This window comes from Neopsephotus bourkii, unplaced genomic scaffold, assembly GCF_033783945.1.
Source record: "Neopsephotus bourkii isolate Nb327-2 ecotype Australia unplaced genomic scaffold, CSIRO-AGI_Nbou_v1 NB_1350, whole genome shotgun sequence".
NCBI classification, from domain to species: Eukaryota; Metazoa; Chordata; class Aves; order Psittaciformes; family Psittacidae; genus Neopsephotus; species Neopsephotus bourkii.
The window spans coordinates 386,414-403,878 of NW_026901829.1; the positions used below are offsets into that span (position 1 = coordinate 386,414).

Below are 17,465 nucleotides of genomic sequence, written 5' to 3' on the forward strand. Positions count from 1 at the left end.
CATGTAACCCAAGGCTCTGTCCAGCCTGGCCTTGAACGCCACCAGGGATGGAGCATTCACAGCTTCCCTGGGCATCCCATTCCAGTGCCTCACCACCCTGACAGTAAAGAACTTCTTCCTTATATCCAATCTAAACTTCCCCTGTTTAAGTTTTAACCCATTACCCCTGTCCTGTCACTGCAGTTCCTAATGAAGAGTCCCTCCCCAGCATCCTTATAGGCCCCCTGCAGATCCTGGAAGGCTGCTATGAGGTCTCCACGCAGCCTTCTCTTCTTCAGGCTGAACAGCCCCAACTTTCTCAGCCTGTCTTCATATGGGAGGTGCTCCGGTCCCCTGATCATCTTGTGGCCCTCCTCTGGACTTGTTCCAACAGATCCATGTCCTTTTTATGTTGAGGACACCAGAACTGCACATAATACTCCAAGTGAGGTCTCACAAGAGCAGAGTAGAGGGGCAGGATCACCTCATTCGACCTGCTGGTGACACTCCTTTTGATGCAGCCCAGGATACAGTCAGCTTTCAGGGCTGCAAGGTCACACTGCAAATTAGGAGAACTGTTTACCCCTTCACTGCGGTGTCAGCTCTGAACTGCAGATATTGAAACACCCAGCAGCTTGCAGATCTCTCAGAACACTGGTGGTCTGCTTTTCCACTAATACAGTTATTTAAAGAATGATGCAACAGCTCCAATGTGGCCCATCATCTTCTACCTTTGGTCATCAGTATAAAACTTTGCTAAAAGCAATACTGATGCTGATGGTTCTCCCAGCTTCTTTGTAGCATCTGGTAACATAAGATTACTGCAGCAGTTTCAGTATACAGACATATCTCTTTCAGTCACCAGAATTCAACGGTTAGTCAAGATCTGAATAATTTGGTATATGATCCCCTTCCTCTACCTTCTGCATTAAAAGTAACAGAAAATAAGGCCCTAGGAGTTTCTCATGATACCTCTCTGTGAAAGCTGTGCATGCAGTAAGGTTGTGCTGCTGCCAGTCTCCAAGTCATCATGACAAATAACACACAAATACAAATCTTGCTCCTTCAAGTGAAAGGAAATTTTTATCAGTCTTAAACAACATCAACTCAGAATTGCTCTTCATTAGGTAATCAGACTGTACTGATTCCATGATGATCATTATGATACCATGAATGTGTGATGAACATTATGGTTGATGTATGTTGACCATATAATAGTGACCTGGATTATGCTACTGTGGGTCTACATTTGTTACATGCAAAAGGTGTTAAAGGTATGGAAAATCTGTTGTCTGGAGTAGCCTCCAACTCTGAGTGAACTTGGTACAATGGAGAAGGAGCTTATGAATTTTTTTATTTTTTATTTTTTTATTATAAATTCTGGTATAAGCTTGACAAAATTCTCCAAAGGTGAGAGCAGCACAAAGTTACTTTGTTCACCCTGGACCTTTTATTGCTGCTGGGACCATCAGCGCAAAGGAATGCCCTAACCATTCCTCTCTCTCAGGCATAACTTTGTGCTAGCTGTGGGAAGGCTAACCTAAAAACACTCTAGCTGCTTTCTGACAGTCAAAATTCTCTGTATAGGAGTCCTCAGGGAATAGACACAGTAGATTTAAAAAGTGAAAGACATTCAAAATTTGTTTTTGTGCATATAGGAAGACTAGAACATCAACTGAGATCCACTGCATAAAGATCCAGGAAGGGTTCCTTCCGAAAGGGTGAAAAAAATATCTTAGTGTCCACCTTATATAACAGGATATGGTTGCAGGGAAGCCCAAGAGAAGGTGCCTCTGAATCCTTCTGCTCAAGCTTTGTAGCAAAAAAGGGCTCCTTTTTGATACTTCAGTATCAAAATAGGACTAATTCCCTAGGCTGAGGACTCTGTGAGGACTGTGTAAGGACTCCATTGGCTTTTTAATGAAAAGTCATATGTAACTGTCACAGATTTTGGTGAACCTTCTCAGTACAGCAAAACAATCAATTAGTTTAGAAATTGCATTAACTGAAGCATTTTGACAAACATAAGGACAAGAATGAATCAAATATGACAGAATATTAGTCTTTGATACTCCTTATATCACTTCTTTCTCTTATTTTTCTGTCTGGCCTCAGAGACAAGACACAGCTGAGAGAAGTTATCCTTTTCCGAAGTACAGGAAAGACTGGCTAGAATTCAGAGGGATCCTCCTAATAGGAAGAATATCATATGTCAATCCAATCTAAACCAACAGAGTAAATGAAAATCAACACCCTACAAGCAATGTTTTCTATGATGAGTGGGTGTATTTTAACAATTGTTCATATACAGTTACACAAAACTCTGGCAGAACAAGCCCAGGCAGGGCATTATCTATGGAGTTTGTTGGATTTCACTATTCATTTCTCTCAGTGAATGGCTAGATTTTGGCTGGGATATCTTTCTGGATGCATTTCAAGACTTGTTTATTTTCAGTGGTTTTTGGCAGATGCCTGTATAAACTCAAGGTCCTGTGATTATGTTTAATTTCATTGTGAATAACTTCGGCTATCTGGTTTGATTATACCTCTGTGTGATTTTTATCCTATTCATTCAAAGCCAGAGCTCCAGAGCTGTGCTTGTCCAAATACCTCCTTTTGTGCTAAAGAACAAAAAAGTACACATTAACGTTTTCATTTTTTTCATATGTAGTATTAGGTTTCTTTTTTAATGGGTATTGTACCCTTGTTCAGCTATACATCATGGTTGTTTTGTTTTATTTATGCATTGAAATATTTCTCTTTTTTTCCTAGAAAGAATTGTTGTGGGTATGCACATAAATATAGATATTGCTTCAGTTTGCCTTTGCAGGGTCGGTCATTTTATATATTAGTATGTGATATGTTAAAAAGTATCCAAAACTTTATCTGCCCTGAAAACCATGCTGCAATTAAATAATACCTCAGAAGTATGCAAGCATAAATATCTTTCTTTGGAAATGCCACCTAAAATATGAGGTGACTACACTTGACATTTTCTTCTTAGCCCTCTCAGAAAACACTGGGTATAATTGGATCATGCTCTTGAAATGCTTCTCACAGGAGCACTTCCTATTTAGCCTGATGCCCTGGAAAGGATCCACAGAGGGGAGCATTTTACCAAAGCACACCACCCATGAGACACAGCAAGTTTAAAATGCCCTTCACAGGCTTCTGAGTCACATCAGCTTTCAACAGCCAGCCTGCAGTGGGAGTGTCAGCCTATTTCTACCTGCTGACTCCCCTCCCTTGTAAAACTGTTCCAGGTTTTTAAAATTACCTCTTAGTGAGCATTTTGGAAAAGGTATTTTTTGGTCCCTTTGTCTTTGCTTCCCACTAAGTGACCTCCTTTGCCTCCAAGGTTTGGACTCTGATCCAACTTTCAGCCATCCCATTCTTGGAAAGAGCAGAAAGAGCAAACATGTGCAGAGGAATGGGCATGTGTGCAGAAAACACCCACAGCCAGCTGCTCTGAGAACTGGGAGTGGGAATCAGAGCAATGGATATTTTTCATGTCAGTCTTGACATGAAAACCAAAGGTCACAACCAAACTTGTGACTTACTGTGAAAATGAAAACCCTCTGGAGTCTTTCTGACTACTTGCAAATTCGAATTCTGCTTTTGGTAGAAATGGAAATATCAGCCGTGCCATTGCAATCACATTCCTCTTTGGATGATTAACTTTCTTCCCAAATGCCTGATTCATTATGGAATAATTGTCGGCTTCTGCAGAGAATGATTTCATTCCACCATACAAATTTCAGTTTAAGTAATGCTGTTGCGTCAGACTACATGGGACTAAATTGAAAAGGACTGCTGGTCCAATGAGACAAGATGTGAAGCAAGAGAAAACACATTTAAATGCTTTTGAGTAAACATTTCTTAGCAATTTAAGGACAGTTGAGGACAATATTTGAAAGCTTTTTTTTTTTTTTCCAGAGTCTGACAGGGGTATAAACACTTACAGACTCTCCCATTTGAGAGATGGGGCTCAGTGATAAACACAGGAGCTGTTTGGAGGCAGACCTGCTAGGCTGCCTTTATGGCAATGAGGTTGCCTGTGGTTCAATAGAGATGGTAAAAAGCAACTCAGAGCCAGGCACATGTGGGGTTTCTATTTTAGCTCTTTTTGGTGGGTTTTTTTCATCAGGTGCGGTGTGCAACCAGCATGCTAGTCTCAAGAATACAAGTTTTTTGAAATTCTGCTGGGATGCAGCTGGGCTTGTTGAGTTAATCTGGCTGGAAAACAGGAAGAGGGAGAAGCTGATGCTCTGAAATCCATAAAAAGCTGGGGCAGACATGGCATTTAGCTCTCATGAGATGTAAGGGCAGGTTGCTACATAAAGGGATGTATGTGAGACGTTCTATCTGGGAAAGTCAAGCACAGCTGGCCATGTTCTTTTCTACCCAGGTCTACTGTAATGCTGTCTTCAAATTAGGGCTACAAAAAGAAAGCCATCCACATAGAAGTTTTGGCTGACAGAAGAGCTTTATGAAAATTCAGTCTGGATTGGGGAGGACAGGAACTATGCATAGGAACATTGTTTTTCAGTTTATAACATCATTTATTAGTTTATAATATAAGTTACCAATTAGGAGCAATTTACAAGCATCAGCAATTCAATTTACTTTCTTATATATTCCCCAAAGACCTACTTAAAAAGAAAAACGATCCTTTAATAGAGATAAGCGTTACAAAGTTTTAAGGCTGCCCTAAGCTTTTAAAAGGTTGAACATTCAAAATTAAGACTCTAAAGTAAAATAGCAAGATCTTCATTAATTATAGAAAATCACAAGAAGAACACCCAGCAAACTTCTACTTTTGCTCATGACCTCATTAGTCTTAACTCTAACTGCATTATCTAAAGCAGGCTTTCTCTGACCTAGTCCTGGGGAAATAATTCCCAAAGAGGGCAGGATTCTTCTTTGCAGGGAGGACTTACATGTTGAAAGGGGGCCTGGGGAGGTTGTGGGGGTGTGTATGTATTTATGAGCATGTGGAGATGGATGTCCCCTGAATGAGGAAATCTGACTTATAGTTTGTGAGATTTACACCAGAGTTCAGGGATCTTCAGCCAGAGGAAACAGAGTTATCCTGAGTCCTGCTTACCATAGTCAGAGCAAGTTCTTATTCCCTTGGTTTGGCCCTAGTTCTAGAAAAGAGAAAAAGGAAAAGGGTTGCAATACTTACTGTGAATGTGTGGAAATCACTTTAAGAGATTATACAGAAGTATGATAGGCAGAACATCTCTGTTTTTACTGGAGAACTCTCAGCAAAGATCAAATTCTGATGAAGCAAAACAAAGATGTAGCAAAAGAGGTTGGTAGATACAAGGCAGGACTATGAAGTAGTAAATGGAGAGGGGAAAGGCCACAAAAGCAGGATGATGAGATTAAAAGCTGAGAGAAAGAACTAGTTGTGTGACTAGGGAAATGGGACTGAGGACATGGGAGAGAGCTTAGGGGATACGAGAGAAATAAGAGTCATATTGCACAGTGATAGGGCAAGCAGAGAGAAATGAGATATAGAAGAGAACATGTAGGCTTCTCTTTTATTACTTCCATAAAATTGGAGTCAAGAGATTGTCAAAGCAAAAAGATACCTGTTTGCAAGACAAACCTAAGTTAATGTTAGGGGCAGGAAGCAGGTAGACATTTATGTGTAATTTTTCCTTTCCAAACCTAGCTATAAGTGTGTTTTCAGTTAAAACAGAAACAAGGCTTTGGATGACTTCACATGGCTTGTAGTACATACACAGACTCCTCTTAAATGAGAAGACTGTGTATGTACTAAATATACACCACTGTCCTGACACAATATTAAATTTGCCTGAAACCCTCTCGCAGTGGTTAATTGCTAACTTGTATCTTGCTACACTCCTCCTATGACAAGGTTCACATTTCTAATGGCAGAAGTAAAGACAGGAAGGTATTAACATGGTGTCAATGATGCAGTTGAATTTTACTTATATTTTACAGGTTAGGGTTTATTCTACCTAACAGGCTGTTTCTAGTCAAAGTAAAACAAGAATGCTCCCTCTGCTTTTCAAGGGGATTGTTAAAATTCATTATCTTAACACATTCTAGCTCCCCATGCATAAGTATCCTTTCTCAGTGGTTGCTTGTGATGGAAACTGTTTGTTGTTGTGTTTTGCAGGTCCAACTTCTGAACCTTTATCTTCTTCCTGCTCTCTCCTTCGCTCTGATTTCTCCCCCATTCTCTTATGAGACTTGCTTTTTTTCAAATGCAATCTTTCTCTTTCTCTTCTCTCCTTCATACCTTCAGGTTGCTAAAAGACAGGGAAAAAATAGCAGGGAATTACAAGCAATTTCAACATGAACAAAATAAAAATCATGATTTTATTTCACCACTAATGTATAACAAAATATTCCAGTCACCCACCTCAGCAACATCATCTTTAACATGATCGGTTCAAATTCAAGGTCCCAGCAAGTCACCCCTAAACTCAGCAAGAGGCAACATGCTTTTGATTATGCTCTGCGGTTGGTAGGAGGGTCACCTGAGCAGAGGACTTGAAGGGGAGAGCAGACAGGAAGGAAAAAGGGAAGAGCTTTGAGATTTCAGCCCAGAACCATTGTTTCTGTGCTTTCACATGATCCATCTTTATATGTGTCCTGGGTTTAGCAGTAGCAGTCATTTTTCTCCTTGGTAGCTGGTGCAGTGCTGTGTTTTGACTTTCAGCCTGGGAACAGAGCTGATAACACTGTTTTGGTTTGGCCAAGGACTTTGTGAGCCTCATGCTCTGCCAGGGAGGAGGCAAGCCAGGAGGAAGCAGAGACAGGACACGTGACCCAAACTGTCTAAAGAAGTATTCCATACCACAGCACGTCATGCCCAGGATGTAACTGGGAGTTACCCAGAAGGGCTAGAGGACTGCAGGGTTGGAGGAGGTCAGTGCTTGGTCGGGCTGGGGGGGGTGAGTTACCTGTCAGCTGGTGCTGAGGTGGTGTATTCTCTTCCCTTGTTATTTCTCTTATCATTATTATCACTGGTGGTAGCAGTAGTGGTTTGTGTTATACCTTAGTTACTAAACTGTTCTTATCTCAACCCATGGGAGTTGCATTCATTTTGATTCTACACTCGGTCCCCCCGGGAGTAGGGGGATGGCAAGAAGTGAGGGGGGAGTGAGTGAACAAGCTGTCTGGCTGGGTTTAAACCACAACAATATGCCTGAAGGCTGTTGAGTGCTAGCTGCAAAGATCTCATTGAAAACAAGTACTGAAGGTCATGAAGTGTCCTCCAAGCCAGGTTTGTAAGAAAAAAAAGCAATCTGGAGGAAAGAAGATAAAATGGCATTACCTTTCCCCACCTTTTACCTTGCCTGTGCAGTCATGGTGAATGAGTTGCACCTACACATCCCCGAAAGCAAAAAAATTTTCCCTTTGGAGATAAAAGCTTAAGACCACTCCCAAATTTCCTTCCAGATCTCTTAACACCTATTGCTCAGGTCTTCAAGATTCTTAAGTCCTTCACATCTTCCAGATGTCAATGATGACTGAGGGAATGACAACAATTTGGTCTACTTGAAAGGTAAATTAAAATACAGTTCAGCACACCTCACTGCAGATTACAGAAGGGTACCAGAATCCATGTTTTGAACTGGAACTGAAGATGTATTTACACTCACTATATCTGTCATACAATTATTACACACTCACAGACTTTCTAGCCATAGGCACTTTTAATAAATGATAAATTATAAGCCAGGCAACCACTGGTGAGGGTTGGCATATGAGGCAATGTGAAGTTCCAAATGAAATAAATTCTGAGTATTTCCTAAAGGAGAAAATAAGATTAGAGAATGAACTTCAAATCTTAACAATGGCATAACAAATTTGTCATCACCATAATTCTGCATATTCTTAGAGGACCGGTCATGCACAGACTGCAATTGTGGGATTGACCATGTAATGATGCTGCTTACTGAAGAGAGGTTTTTATTCTCTCTTATTGCTGAACAGAAGATCTGTGAAGAGAGCTGAAAATTACTCTCTTATGCAAACTGTCAGCGTCAACAAACTGAAAAAAAAAAATTTCCTTTTATTGTTATTTGGTGCTAATGTCAAGTGTTATTTAAGTACAGCTTTTTCAATAGGGTGACTGAATTTGATAATGTTCTTCTGAAACATGAAAGAGACCTAGGGTTTAATACTCTTTATTCCATTTTTATGATACACTAGATATTATATATCATAGTACTAAAAATGTATTAAAGTGTCATAGACAAAAGGTTCTTATTGGCTACTTCATCAACACAAACCACACAGAACATGCTTTTCTCAGGACAGAATGATGGAGAAAAGTATGAAATGTGGGGAGAATCCCCCGATGGCTGCATGCTCTTACATGTTCATATGTGTGTTTGCATATAAATATGTTCAGCTACTTACAGGAATGGCTGCTGCTGCAGCTGTGTGGTGAAACCAATGAAAGCAAATTGATGGAGTCCCAAAGGATAAAAGAGAAGCCTCTCAAACATAACTTACAGATAACACTGTATTTGGTTAAACCAGGTAGGCAGCAGTGAGAAAGAGAGCTGGGTCTTTGGCAAGAGTAAAGAAAACCTGGGTTTATATTGTCACGTTTTAGGGGCACAGCTGTAGAAACCCATGAAAATATTGCCACAGCCAATGTGGGGTCTCTTTTTGAAGATAAAAATTTTTTAGTAAGTTTAGATGGTAACACTATATCAGGAATTCTCGTGCAAATGATACTACCACTTTAAACATGTTTGCTCTACTGTAATTTGAGAAATTCTAATTCAAGTTTATCACTGCTCTTCTTCCAAGAAAGCCATAGGAACTACACCAGGGATAAAGCTGGCCCGCTTGTTACTTGATTGTTTTTTTTAGCTCTGAAGTGATCTTAAGGTGGTTGTTACCTACCAAAGAAACTGAGCGTTTGCTTTTGAGATGCAATTGTTTTTCAAAGGACTCCACAAATTCCTGGATGGAGTTTGATCTTGTCTCTGGGCATGAGCTGTTTCCTGAAGGTGTTCTGCTTGCCTTCCTGTGGCAGTGGCATTTGACGTCCTGTTCCTCTTGAGAACCCTCGAGGTGGCCTTTGGTAGAAGCATGAAGTCGTGTTGTGTGGAGGGAGGAAAGCCTGGCCTGAAAAACAAGAGGTCTGTGTTGATTATTGAATATTAAAACAGAGCACACAGGGCAGATTCTTTTTGCCACCAAGTACTCTTCAAACAATGGTGCAGAATGAGGGACCTTGCCTAGACTTCTGTATCTTTCCTTTTAAAGAGAACCCCACTGCCAAGATCTTGTTTTCCAGAGGCAGCAGCAGAGTTTGCTTTTATTCCTGTTTTTGAGTATCTAGGTTTTGGCACCCAAATGAACACCTGAAATGTAAAGTGTGCTGGGTTCTCTTAGTGCCCACTGACACTGAAAGAAACTGGGACCCTTCATGATCTCAGAAACTCAGGTCTTGCATCTGGCAGCAGGTTCTAGGCAGGACTCTCAGAAATCAAAGATCCAGTCTTTTGTTGCCAAATTAGCCTGATTTAGAGTCTGACTCACAGGTGCTCCAGGTCTTATCAAATGCTTGTGTTCATTGAGTGTGAAAGTGACCTTTTCTAGCCCAGTTGTGTCAAATCAAATTTTCAGCATGGCCTATAGGCAGACAAGATGCTTTATTGTCCAGGTCTGAATATTCTGATGGTTTCTTGGGCACATTTGTCCTGAACTGGTGAGGGAGCACCTTCAGGGCACTGAGGGATGCATCCTAACCACAGAAAAACCATAGAAAAGAGACTTCTTGTAATTACACTTGTAGGGCTAAGGTTGGGAAGGAGTAGACAGTTGTTCAGTTTCCATCTGGTTCAGTTTTCCTTGGCCTGACGTGCAGATAAAAACTATTGATCTGCATCAGCTGTGTTTAATTGAATGTCTGTAAAGGAGATTAAATGGATACGGAACTGCCATGTCCTGTGGAGTCATGTATTGGGAGGTTTAGAAATAGACCTGTAGAAGAAGTGCGTGAGAAGGCCACCACATAAAGCCAGGCATGCCCCAAACCCTGCCAGCTGTTCATGCTTTTTTTGGTGAGTAGCTGAACACTGATAAGATACAGGTAGTGAAAATTGTGGGAGAGAGGTGGGAGGTATCAAAAATTAGCCCCCCACAGGTGTCAGGTTAGGGCACTCCAGGCAACCAGCTCCTGCATACATGTTTGATCGCATGTACGTTTTGTATAAGCCTGGTGCTAAGCTGCCAGCTACTGAGTAATCCTGAGAAGCCCTGCTGGCTTCAAGGGATCTGTGATTGTTTATAACAACTAAAGATCTGTCCCATAGATCCCAAAATGCTTTCTAAGAAAACCCAGGAGAAAATCCTACACTCACAGTAGAGTATTAGGGGGAACTTGTTTGGGGTTGGGTGGTTTTTTGTTTTGTTTATTAAAAAAAACAAAAAACAGTGTAAAACTAAACTGACTTGATACAGTGGCCACATGAATCTACAAACCTTGGACTACAAGGGACCTGAAACATTTCCTGTATACATTTCCATTTACTCTGGTCCAGTTGCTATTATAAATTTACCAGCATAAGAGGGACCTATGCAGCCTTTCTTTGGATAGTAAGGCTGTGCATCCATATGCTTGTGACTACATCACATTAGACAGGCTTGATGAGAGGTGCTAAAAATAGTAAATCTTACACCTGAGAGAAGCACCAAATACCAAAGGGTTTTCAGATCATACAGTACAGGTTCAATTTCTGTTCCAGATATAAGCTTACTTCAGTAACTAGTATTATGGACTGCCTCCAAGAGTACTGGTAATGATTTCTGCCATACTATTTTTACTTTGGTTTCAAACCAATCAATACAGCTGTAATTTCTATAAGGTCATATTGTATTGTTATTTTAAAAAGCATCGAAGCAGTCACATTGTGCTTGAGGGGCAGCAGGACACATGCCATGTCAAGTTCAACAAGCTATATGTCTTCTGTGTCATTTTAGTGCCATCAACAAATATTGTTTCCTGGAAATAAAAATTGTTTCTCCCTAAAAATCACTGCTATTTGTTCCTAGAGTGTTTGTGGAAAGAAAAAAAAAACAAACCCAGGAGGACAACTGAAATGGGGATGGTATTCTGTCAATTCTGTTTTTGCAATATTTGTAAATGTTTTATTTTACTAAGACATTGCTTTTTAATTTCCCTTCACAGATAGACTTATAGTTAAGTTCTTAACGAAAACACTGCAGTTCACATACTGATGTGGCAGAAAAGCTCCAGAAAAGACACAGGTCTTCCTCTGATCTGCCTTAGTGGACTAAGGGTAAAGCTACACATACAGATCTATGGAGTCACATTACTGTGGTTGTGCTTCCTCTCACAGTGCCTTTGCCTGATACATACCACTGTAGCTAGGAGGACAGCATGCTTGTGCATGTCAGCATGTTGCTGTCTTACAGACACAGCCCTACAGAGGACTAGAGCCTTAACACAGCTGCTAAAGCATGAGCATTGCATGGTTTATAACTAGCACAGTACAGTAGTCTTACTGAAAACTGAGTGTGTGTAGAGATGAGTCATAAAATGAAACTCAGTGATGAAGCAGGTCTGGCACTGACTTTACATAAAATCCATATGGGTTTCTTCCTGTTCCTTGGATTTAATACATGCATTTAATATGTGTGTTTGGTGCCAAATTGATTGCCTAGTAACATTGTAAATAGGAGCTGCTAAAGACTGCTTTAATCTGTGCTTTCCATCTCAGCAGCTGCTGGCAACAGAGATTACCTCTGTATCTGCACATTCTGGTGTTCACCCACTGCTGCTGTCTACCCTTGCCAAAAGTCTCCAAACCCCAGTATGTGTTCGTGTCCTTGCCTTAGCAGCTGCCCTGTGCCTATATCTGGTGTCTCTTTAGCAAAACTCCTTGGTCTCTGGCACCTAGGATCAGACCTTGAATAGTTCTTAAACTGGAGAAGCGGGGAGGAGGTGAAACAAAGGAAAGGGCATGGGAAGAAAGAATGGTGAATGCTCCTTTATATCAAAATCGGTAATTTTTGCCAGTGGTGGTGTGCTAATTTTGGCAGTGATAGAGTTAATTTTCTTCATACTAACTAGTATGGGGCTATGTTTTGGATTTGTGCTGGAAACAGCATTGATCACACAGTGATGTTCTAGTTATTGCTGAGCAGTGGTTGCACAGAGCGAAGGCCTTTTCTGCCTGTCACCCCACCAACGAGTAGCTGGTGGTGCACAGGAAGCTGTGAGGGGACACAGCCGGGACAGCTGACCCCAAATGACCACAGGGATATTCCAGACCATATGGTGTCATGCTGAGCATGTAAAGCTGGGGGAAGAAGAAGGATGGGGGAGACCTTGAGAGTGATGGTGCTTGTCTTCCTAAATCATCGTTACCTGTGATGGAGCCCTACTTTGCTGGAGCTGAACCTTCCTGCTATTCCTTCCCATGGCTGAACACCAGCCTGCCATGGGAAATGGTGAATGGATTCCTGTTTTCCTTCGCATGTGCATGCAGCTTTTGCTTTACCTTTTAAACTGTCTTTATCTCAACCCACAAGTTTTCTCACTTTTACCCTTCCAGTTCTTTCCCCCATCCCACCCAGGCTGTGTGGTGCCTATTTGCTGAATGGTGTTAAACAATGTCAACTGGGAAAGTCAGAGATACCAATTGTATTCTCAGGGGTTGTTTCTCACTCCCTTTAATACCCCCTTTTTCTGTTTGAGCCTTTATGTAAAGGCCAGTCATGCTCCATATATCTACTTACACAACAGCTAATCTTTTGCTAAGTGCCCATCAAAACCACACAAAAAGTATATAAACAAAATACTTCATTAAATTGATGTAAATATAATTTCCTGTTCTCTTTCCCAGTTTCTGTTGGAGACAATATAATTGCTTCCATTTTTTGGTCTTGATTTGAGGATTTGCACAGCTGTCAGTAAAGAAAATTAATCTTCACTGTCTCTGCACCAGTGTTCATTGTTAGCTGAAGTTTACACAGTGATCCCAGTACTTTAGGGATGTTTCAGAGTATCTAACATTCAGATGCTGTCCCACAGCTTCCTTTCCTTCCAAAGCTGATCTGTAGTTACAGTATGGTGGTAAATGTTCTGTCTGACTTCAGTTTAAAGCATATGTTTAAATCAAACTTCAACAGCAGTCAGTTGTTCTGCTCCCTTTTTCAGCTGTTTCTTATTAGATTTTCTCCTGTGAGCAGCAGTATCTACTTGAACGTGAATACATTTATGGGGCTGTAAAGCTCTTATCAGTTCTCCTTTTCCTCCTACCTTTTCCACACAACAAATTGTCCGGGATTTAAGAAACTGTCCTGAGCCAAAATGATGGAGGATAACTAAAATGTGTCAAGCCAAGTCATAGCTGGAGACTTCAAAAAGAGTATCAAAGTTAATGCTGCATGCACAGTATCTAAAGTTTGCCAGGGGAACAAGCTAACTAAAGGAGATGGAAACACATGACTTAGTTCTCCCCCCGGCAGTTTTCTCATTCAGCGTTGGCCCACAGCAACATATGCAACTCTGACACTTTTCAGGGGAGTGGAGTTGAAAGTTTCAGCCTGTCTTGCCAGTGACCCAGTGAAGGATAAACGTAATTTTGTGTTTCCCTCTCTAAAATGAGAATGACAACAGCAAAAGCATTTTCCAAAGCTCATCTTAGTAATGTTTGTGAGTTATACTGGGATATTGGGCAAAAATAATGAAAAGTATTGTTAATTTGGGAGTTACTCTACAAAGCTTTATCCATATTATGGGGAGGTCTATCATAATGAGATGCCATAGGAGTTTAACGTTGTGTTTGATGTGAGAGCAGTGGCTTGAATGTCTTTCTGCAGCACAGGGAAAGCCATAAAGACCAACATACCAGTCTGGAGCTGAAAGTGATTTCCAGCATTATGCAAAACCACCTTTTATGCTATACTGCTAGCATTTTGCTTTGTAATACCAAAACACTCCTGGTGCAGATGCAGTTCATGTGGGCAGGACTGCACTACTGCTGATGCACTATATACCAGCCCTAGATAGGAGTCAAAGTGTGCTGGCAGTGTTGCTTTGGCAGTACCATTGTATTGGCGCAAGGATCTTCTGCCAACAGCTGTGTCAGTCAGAACCTGCTGACTTAATTTTCATCCAGACAGCACTTATCATTTACAATGTTGAGACAGAAAGGGTATAATGTGATCAGCTGCAGATATACTAACTTACAGAAGAGATGCATTTTAACCTCAGTTATTATTCCTAATGTTTAATAGCACTGTTCTGATAAAAGGCAGACAATATTTAACTAACATTACTGTGTTTCGAATCTTACAGTAGTTATAATTTGTAATAGCTGTGTAAAAAAAATACACAGCCAGGTGCAATAGCAAGTTTTTGCTCTCAACAAGGAGATGTTCTTTTATTTCTAAGGAATTACTAGTGCCTAATTGTCTAACTTCTAGATTTGGTTTACGACAACATGTTTTAGCGCTCTTTACTACCAACTAGTCAGAGATTTCCAATTTAAAACTTTTGTCTCAAACTTTATCCTTAAATCATAAAATCCTTACAGAATGTTTCCCTTCTCATTCCTCCAGTCAGTTTCTGGCACTGAGAAATTAAGCAGTTGAAATTTATATCTCATGATAATACTGCTGGAACAAGACAAATTTGTGTGGGGCATTAATGTAAAGGTAAGACATAATTACGTGTACAGTATAACTTTGGCTCGTTGAACAGTAATGTCAAAATTCACAATTTTTCTGTCAGCCAACTTAATCCAAGTTCTAGGTATGGATTCAGGGATGCAGCTATAACAAAGTATTTAAATAGCTATTAGCTAAGTATATAAATAGCTTTTGAACAAACAGAAGAAAAGAACATGCTTCAAATGAAATATATTTGTACACATGCAAATACACACACAAATATACAAAGATGTGTTCAGCAGTTTGCCAAATGGAAAGTGATTTAAAGTACGTTCTTACACTTCAGTCTGTATTGGGGACTAAAGAAATCACATATGTGTCAATCTCTGAAGGACAAATTTAAAATACAGTAAAATTAATTAAAAAAGAAACACTAATAAACCTGTTTTCAGGCATTCTGATGAAACCTATCAGCAAAGCTACAGCTACAGCTCAGATTCTGTGTTGCAGTTTGTGACCAAGGTGAAATATAATTGTAAATAACAAATGTAGCTCATCAGTCCAAAACTAATGAATGAAGATTACCTCTCCAGACTATGAATTCAAAGAGTGGGAAGATGGCTTTGGTCTGTTTGGTTTCTCTTAGCCAGATTTTTTTAAAATTTAAAAATCCCACAGCTTAGAATATGGCAGTGGAGGAGAGCTTGCAAGATGAAAATATAGCATGGGAGAAAAAGAAGTTTGGAAATGTTTAGCTGGTTTTCCCCAGTATAATAGCATTTGCTTTGTTGCAGCCATAACAATTTAAGAATATAAGTGAAAAGTTTTTGAAATGAAACATAGAATATTTGATAAGCCAACAGATGTAGTTGGAAAATAAACAGAAAGGTTTGGACAATCTAAACATTTTTTTAGAGCTGAAATTAAAGCAAAAGTCTTCAATAAAGAGCAGCCTGTGAACAGCTGTTTTAACTTCATTTTGATAATCAGTTAGATAGTTGTGAGTTGCCTTTAAGGCATGTGCCTGTGCATGTGAACTCTGCCCTTTTCCCAGATATGTTGTTTGTTTAAGAATAAAGAATGTGCTCCTACCTTAGAATTGTACTTCACAGTATAATAAGCTTTCTTATGTGTTGTATCCTTATTTTTTGAGTCAGATGTTTAAAAACAGGAGGGACCACATTCTTTGGTTTAAATTACACCTGCAAACAGCTAAATCCCAGGGAGTAAAGCATACAGCTTCCTTGGGGCAGCATAGTTGAGTATTAGGTCTAAGATTTAAGAACACATATGGGGTTATACAGTTTTATACATGAGAACAGACTCATTAAAGACAGTGTTTATGTACGCCAGTTGCCAAAATGCTTTTACCTCTGCCGTGCCATGCTGAGTAGACAGAACAAAACTGTGATACATAGTTAGGCAGTTATTACACTCTTCTTACATTTCTGGTTCTATCATCGCTTATCTTGGAGATAGCCAATTTTCTTGTATTCCAAATGCGCTTGGAGGCCTGGCCCTGGCAGGCATCTAAGTTCAAAATGCAACTAACTGCCACCAGCAGGAACTGAACTTACTTGGCAAGGTGTATCATACTCATTCTCATGCATCTCTAGAGCTAGGCTCCAGGGGATGCTTACATTTATACATAAGCCACACACACAGAGAAAACTGCTCACAGCTCTTACCGGAAGGGAGGCTCTTCTTTCACTAAAGAGTTGAGTCTGATGTTTCTTGTGGCCTCTACTCTCTTTCTCGTTATCATCAATCAAGTTGTGGCCCCAGAAGCTGCTCATCCATTTTGCAAAGGAAATATCATCATCCTCTTCATATTCCATGTACAGGTGTTCCAAACTTGGACAGGGTCTCCCAACTAGACTGGGAAAAGCAAGGTCAAATGCTGCCACCAAGCCAATAGCCTCACACTGTTCTGTCAACAAGAAGAAATGGAGATGCAGTTTCAACCAGTCTTTCTGCACACCATACCCCAAAAGCCCAACCCACTGCAGCCCTTGGCACTGTTTAAACAATAAGTCAATCTTTTCCCGTCTGTTTTCAATGAGGTTTCTTTTAACGTTTCCATTACAGCGATGTCCAATATGACACTGCCACAGGGGGATGGTGGGAAGGGAAATGTGTTGGCTGCTCTCTGTGTGTTGCTGTTGAGTGCTGTCAATACCAATGGAGAATTGCCTGCAGTTACATGCCTGGGAGGTGTGTACATGAACCCAAAGTAGGCTTGTGATTTTGAGAAGCAGAACTGATATATTGACGATGTCCAGAAATGGACACAACTAACTAGCGCTGTGGAAGGAAGGACAAATGGCCCATTCTTTCCATGCCACCCTCTCTCTTGACTTTTGTTGTCTCTGCTCTTTCTTTGGTATTTAGGAAATGTGGTCTGTCTAGGTAGAAGAAGGCTCCCCTGAAGAAGCTGCATGATCATTTTTGGGTTATGGCAGCCAACATGAACTCGTATCATCTGCTTTTCACTGCCATACTAGAGTTATGGGAGACCCTGCCTCATTTTGAGGCATAGAATAAAAATTCATCTGATTTCTCCTCACCAGCCCTGGATGTAAGCCAGTATAGACCCTGTCTATACCACAAAACAGAATAGGGCTGGGGACTGTTTCCTGAGACCAAGTGTCTAGACTGGTCATGTCTACTCTACATGGCACTTGTGCTGTGGGTCTCCTTGAGGCTGCATGTACTGCACTGTGGTTGTAACACTTTTGTTGTAATTTATGTGTACTTTTTTTTTATTTCAAAATGTCTGATATAGCAGAAAAACCTCTATTGTGGCCAGTGAAACTGTTGATTTTATAGTCTGAAAC

At 40.4% G+C, this 17,465-nt stretch overlaps 1 protein-coding gene across 1 annotated transcript; it reads right to left on the reverse strand.

Annotated features, from left to right (window-relative positions):
- Window positions 1–4,338: 4,338 nt before the first annotated feature.
- On the reverse strand, window positions 4,339–16,562 carry LNP1 (leukemia NUP98 fusion partner 1). The gene is made up of 3 exons (XM_061366723.1): window positions 16,317–16,562; window positions 8,884–9,108; window positions 4,339–6,266 (listed from the first exon to the last, which is right to left on the reverse strand). The coding sequence occupies exons 1-3, from the start codon at window positions 16,464–16,466 to the stop codon at window positions 6,060–6,062; spliced, it is 582 nt and encodes a 193-aa protein (XP_061222707.1). The 5' UTR covers window positions 16,467–16,562; the 3' UTR covers window positions 4,339–6,059.
- Window positions 16,563–17,465: the final 903 nt, after the last annotated feature.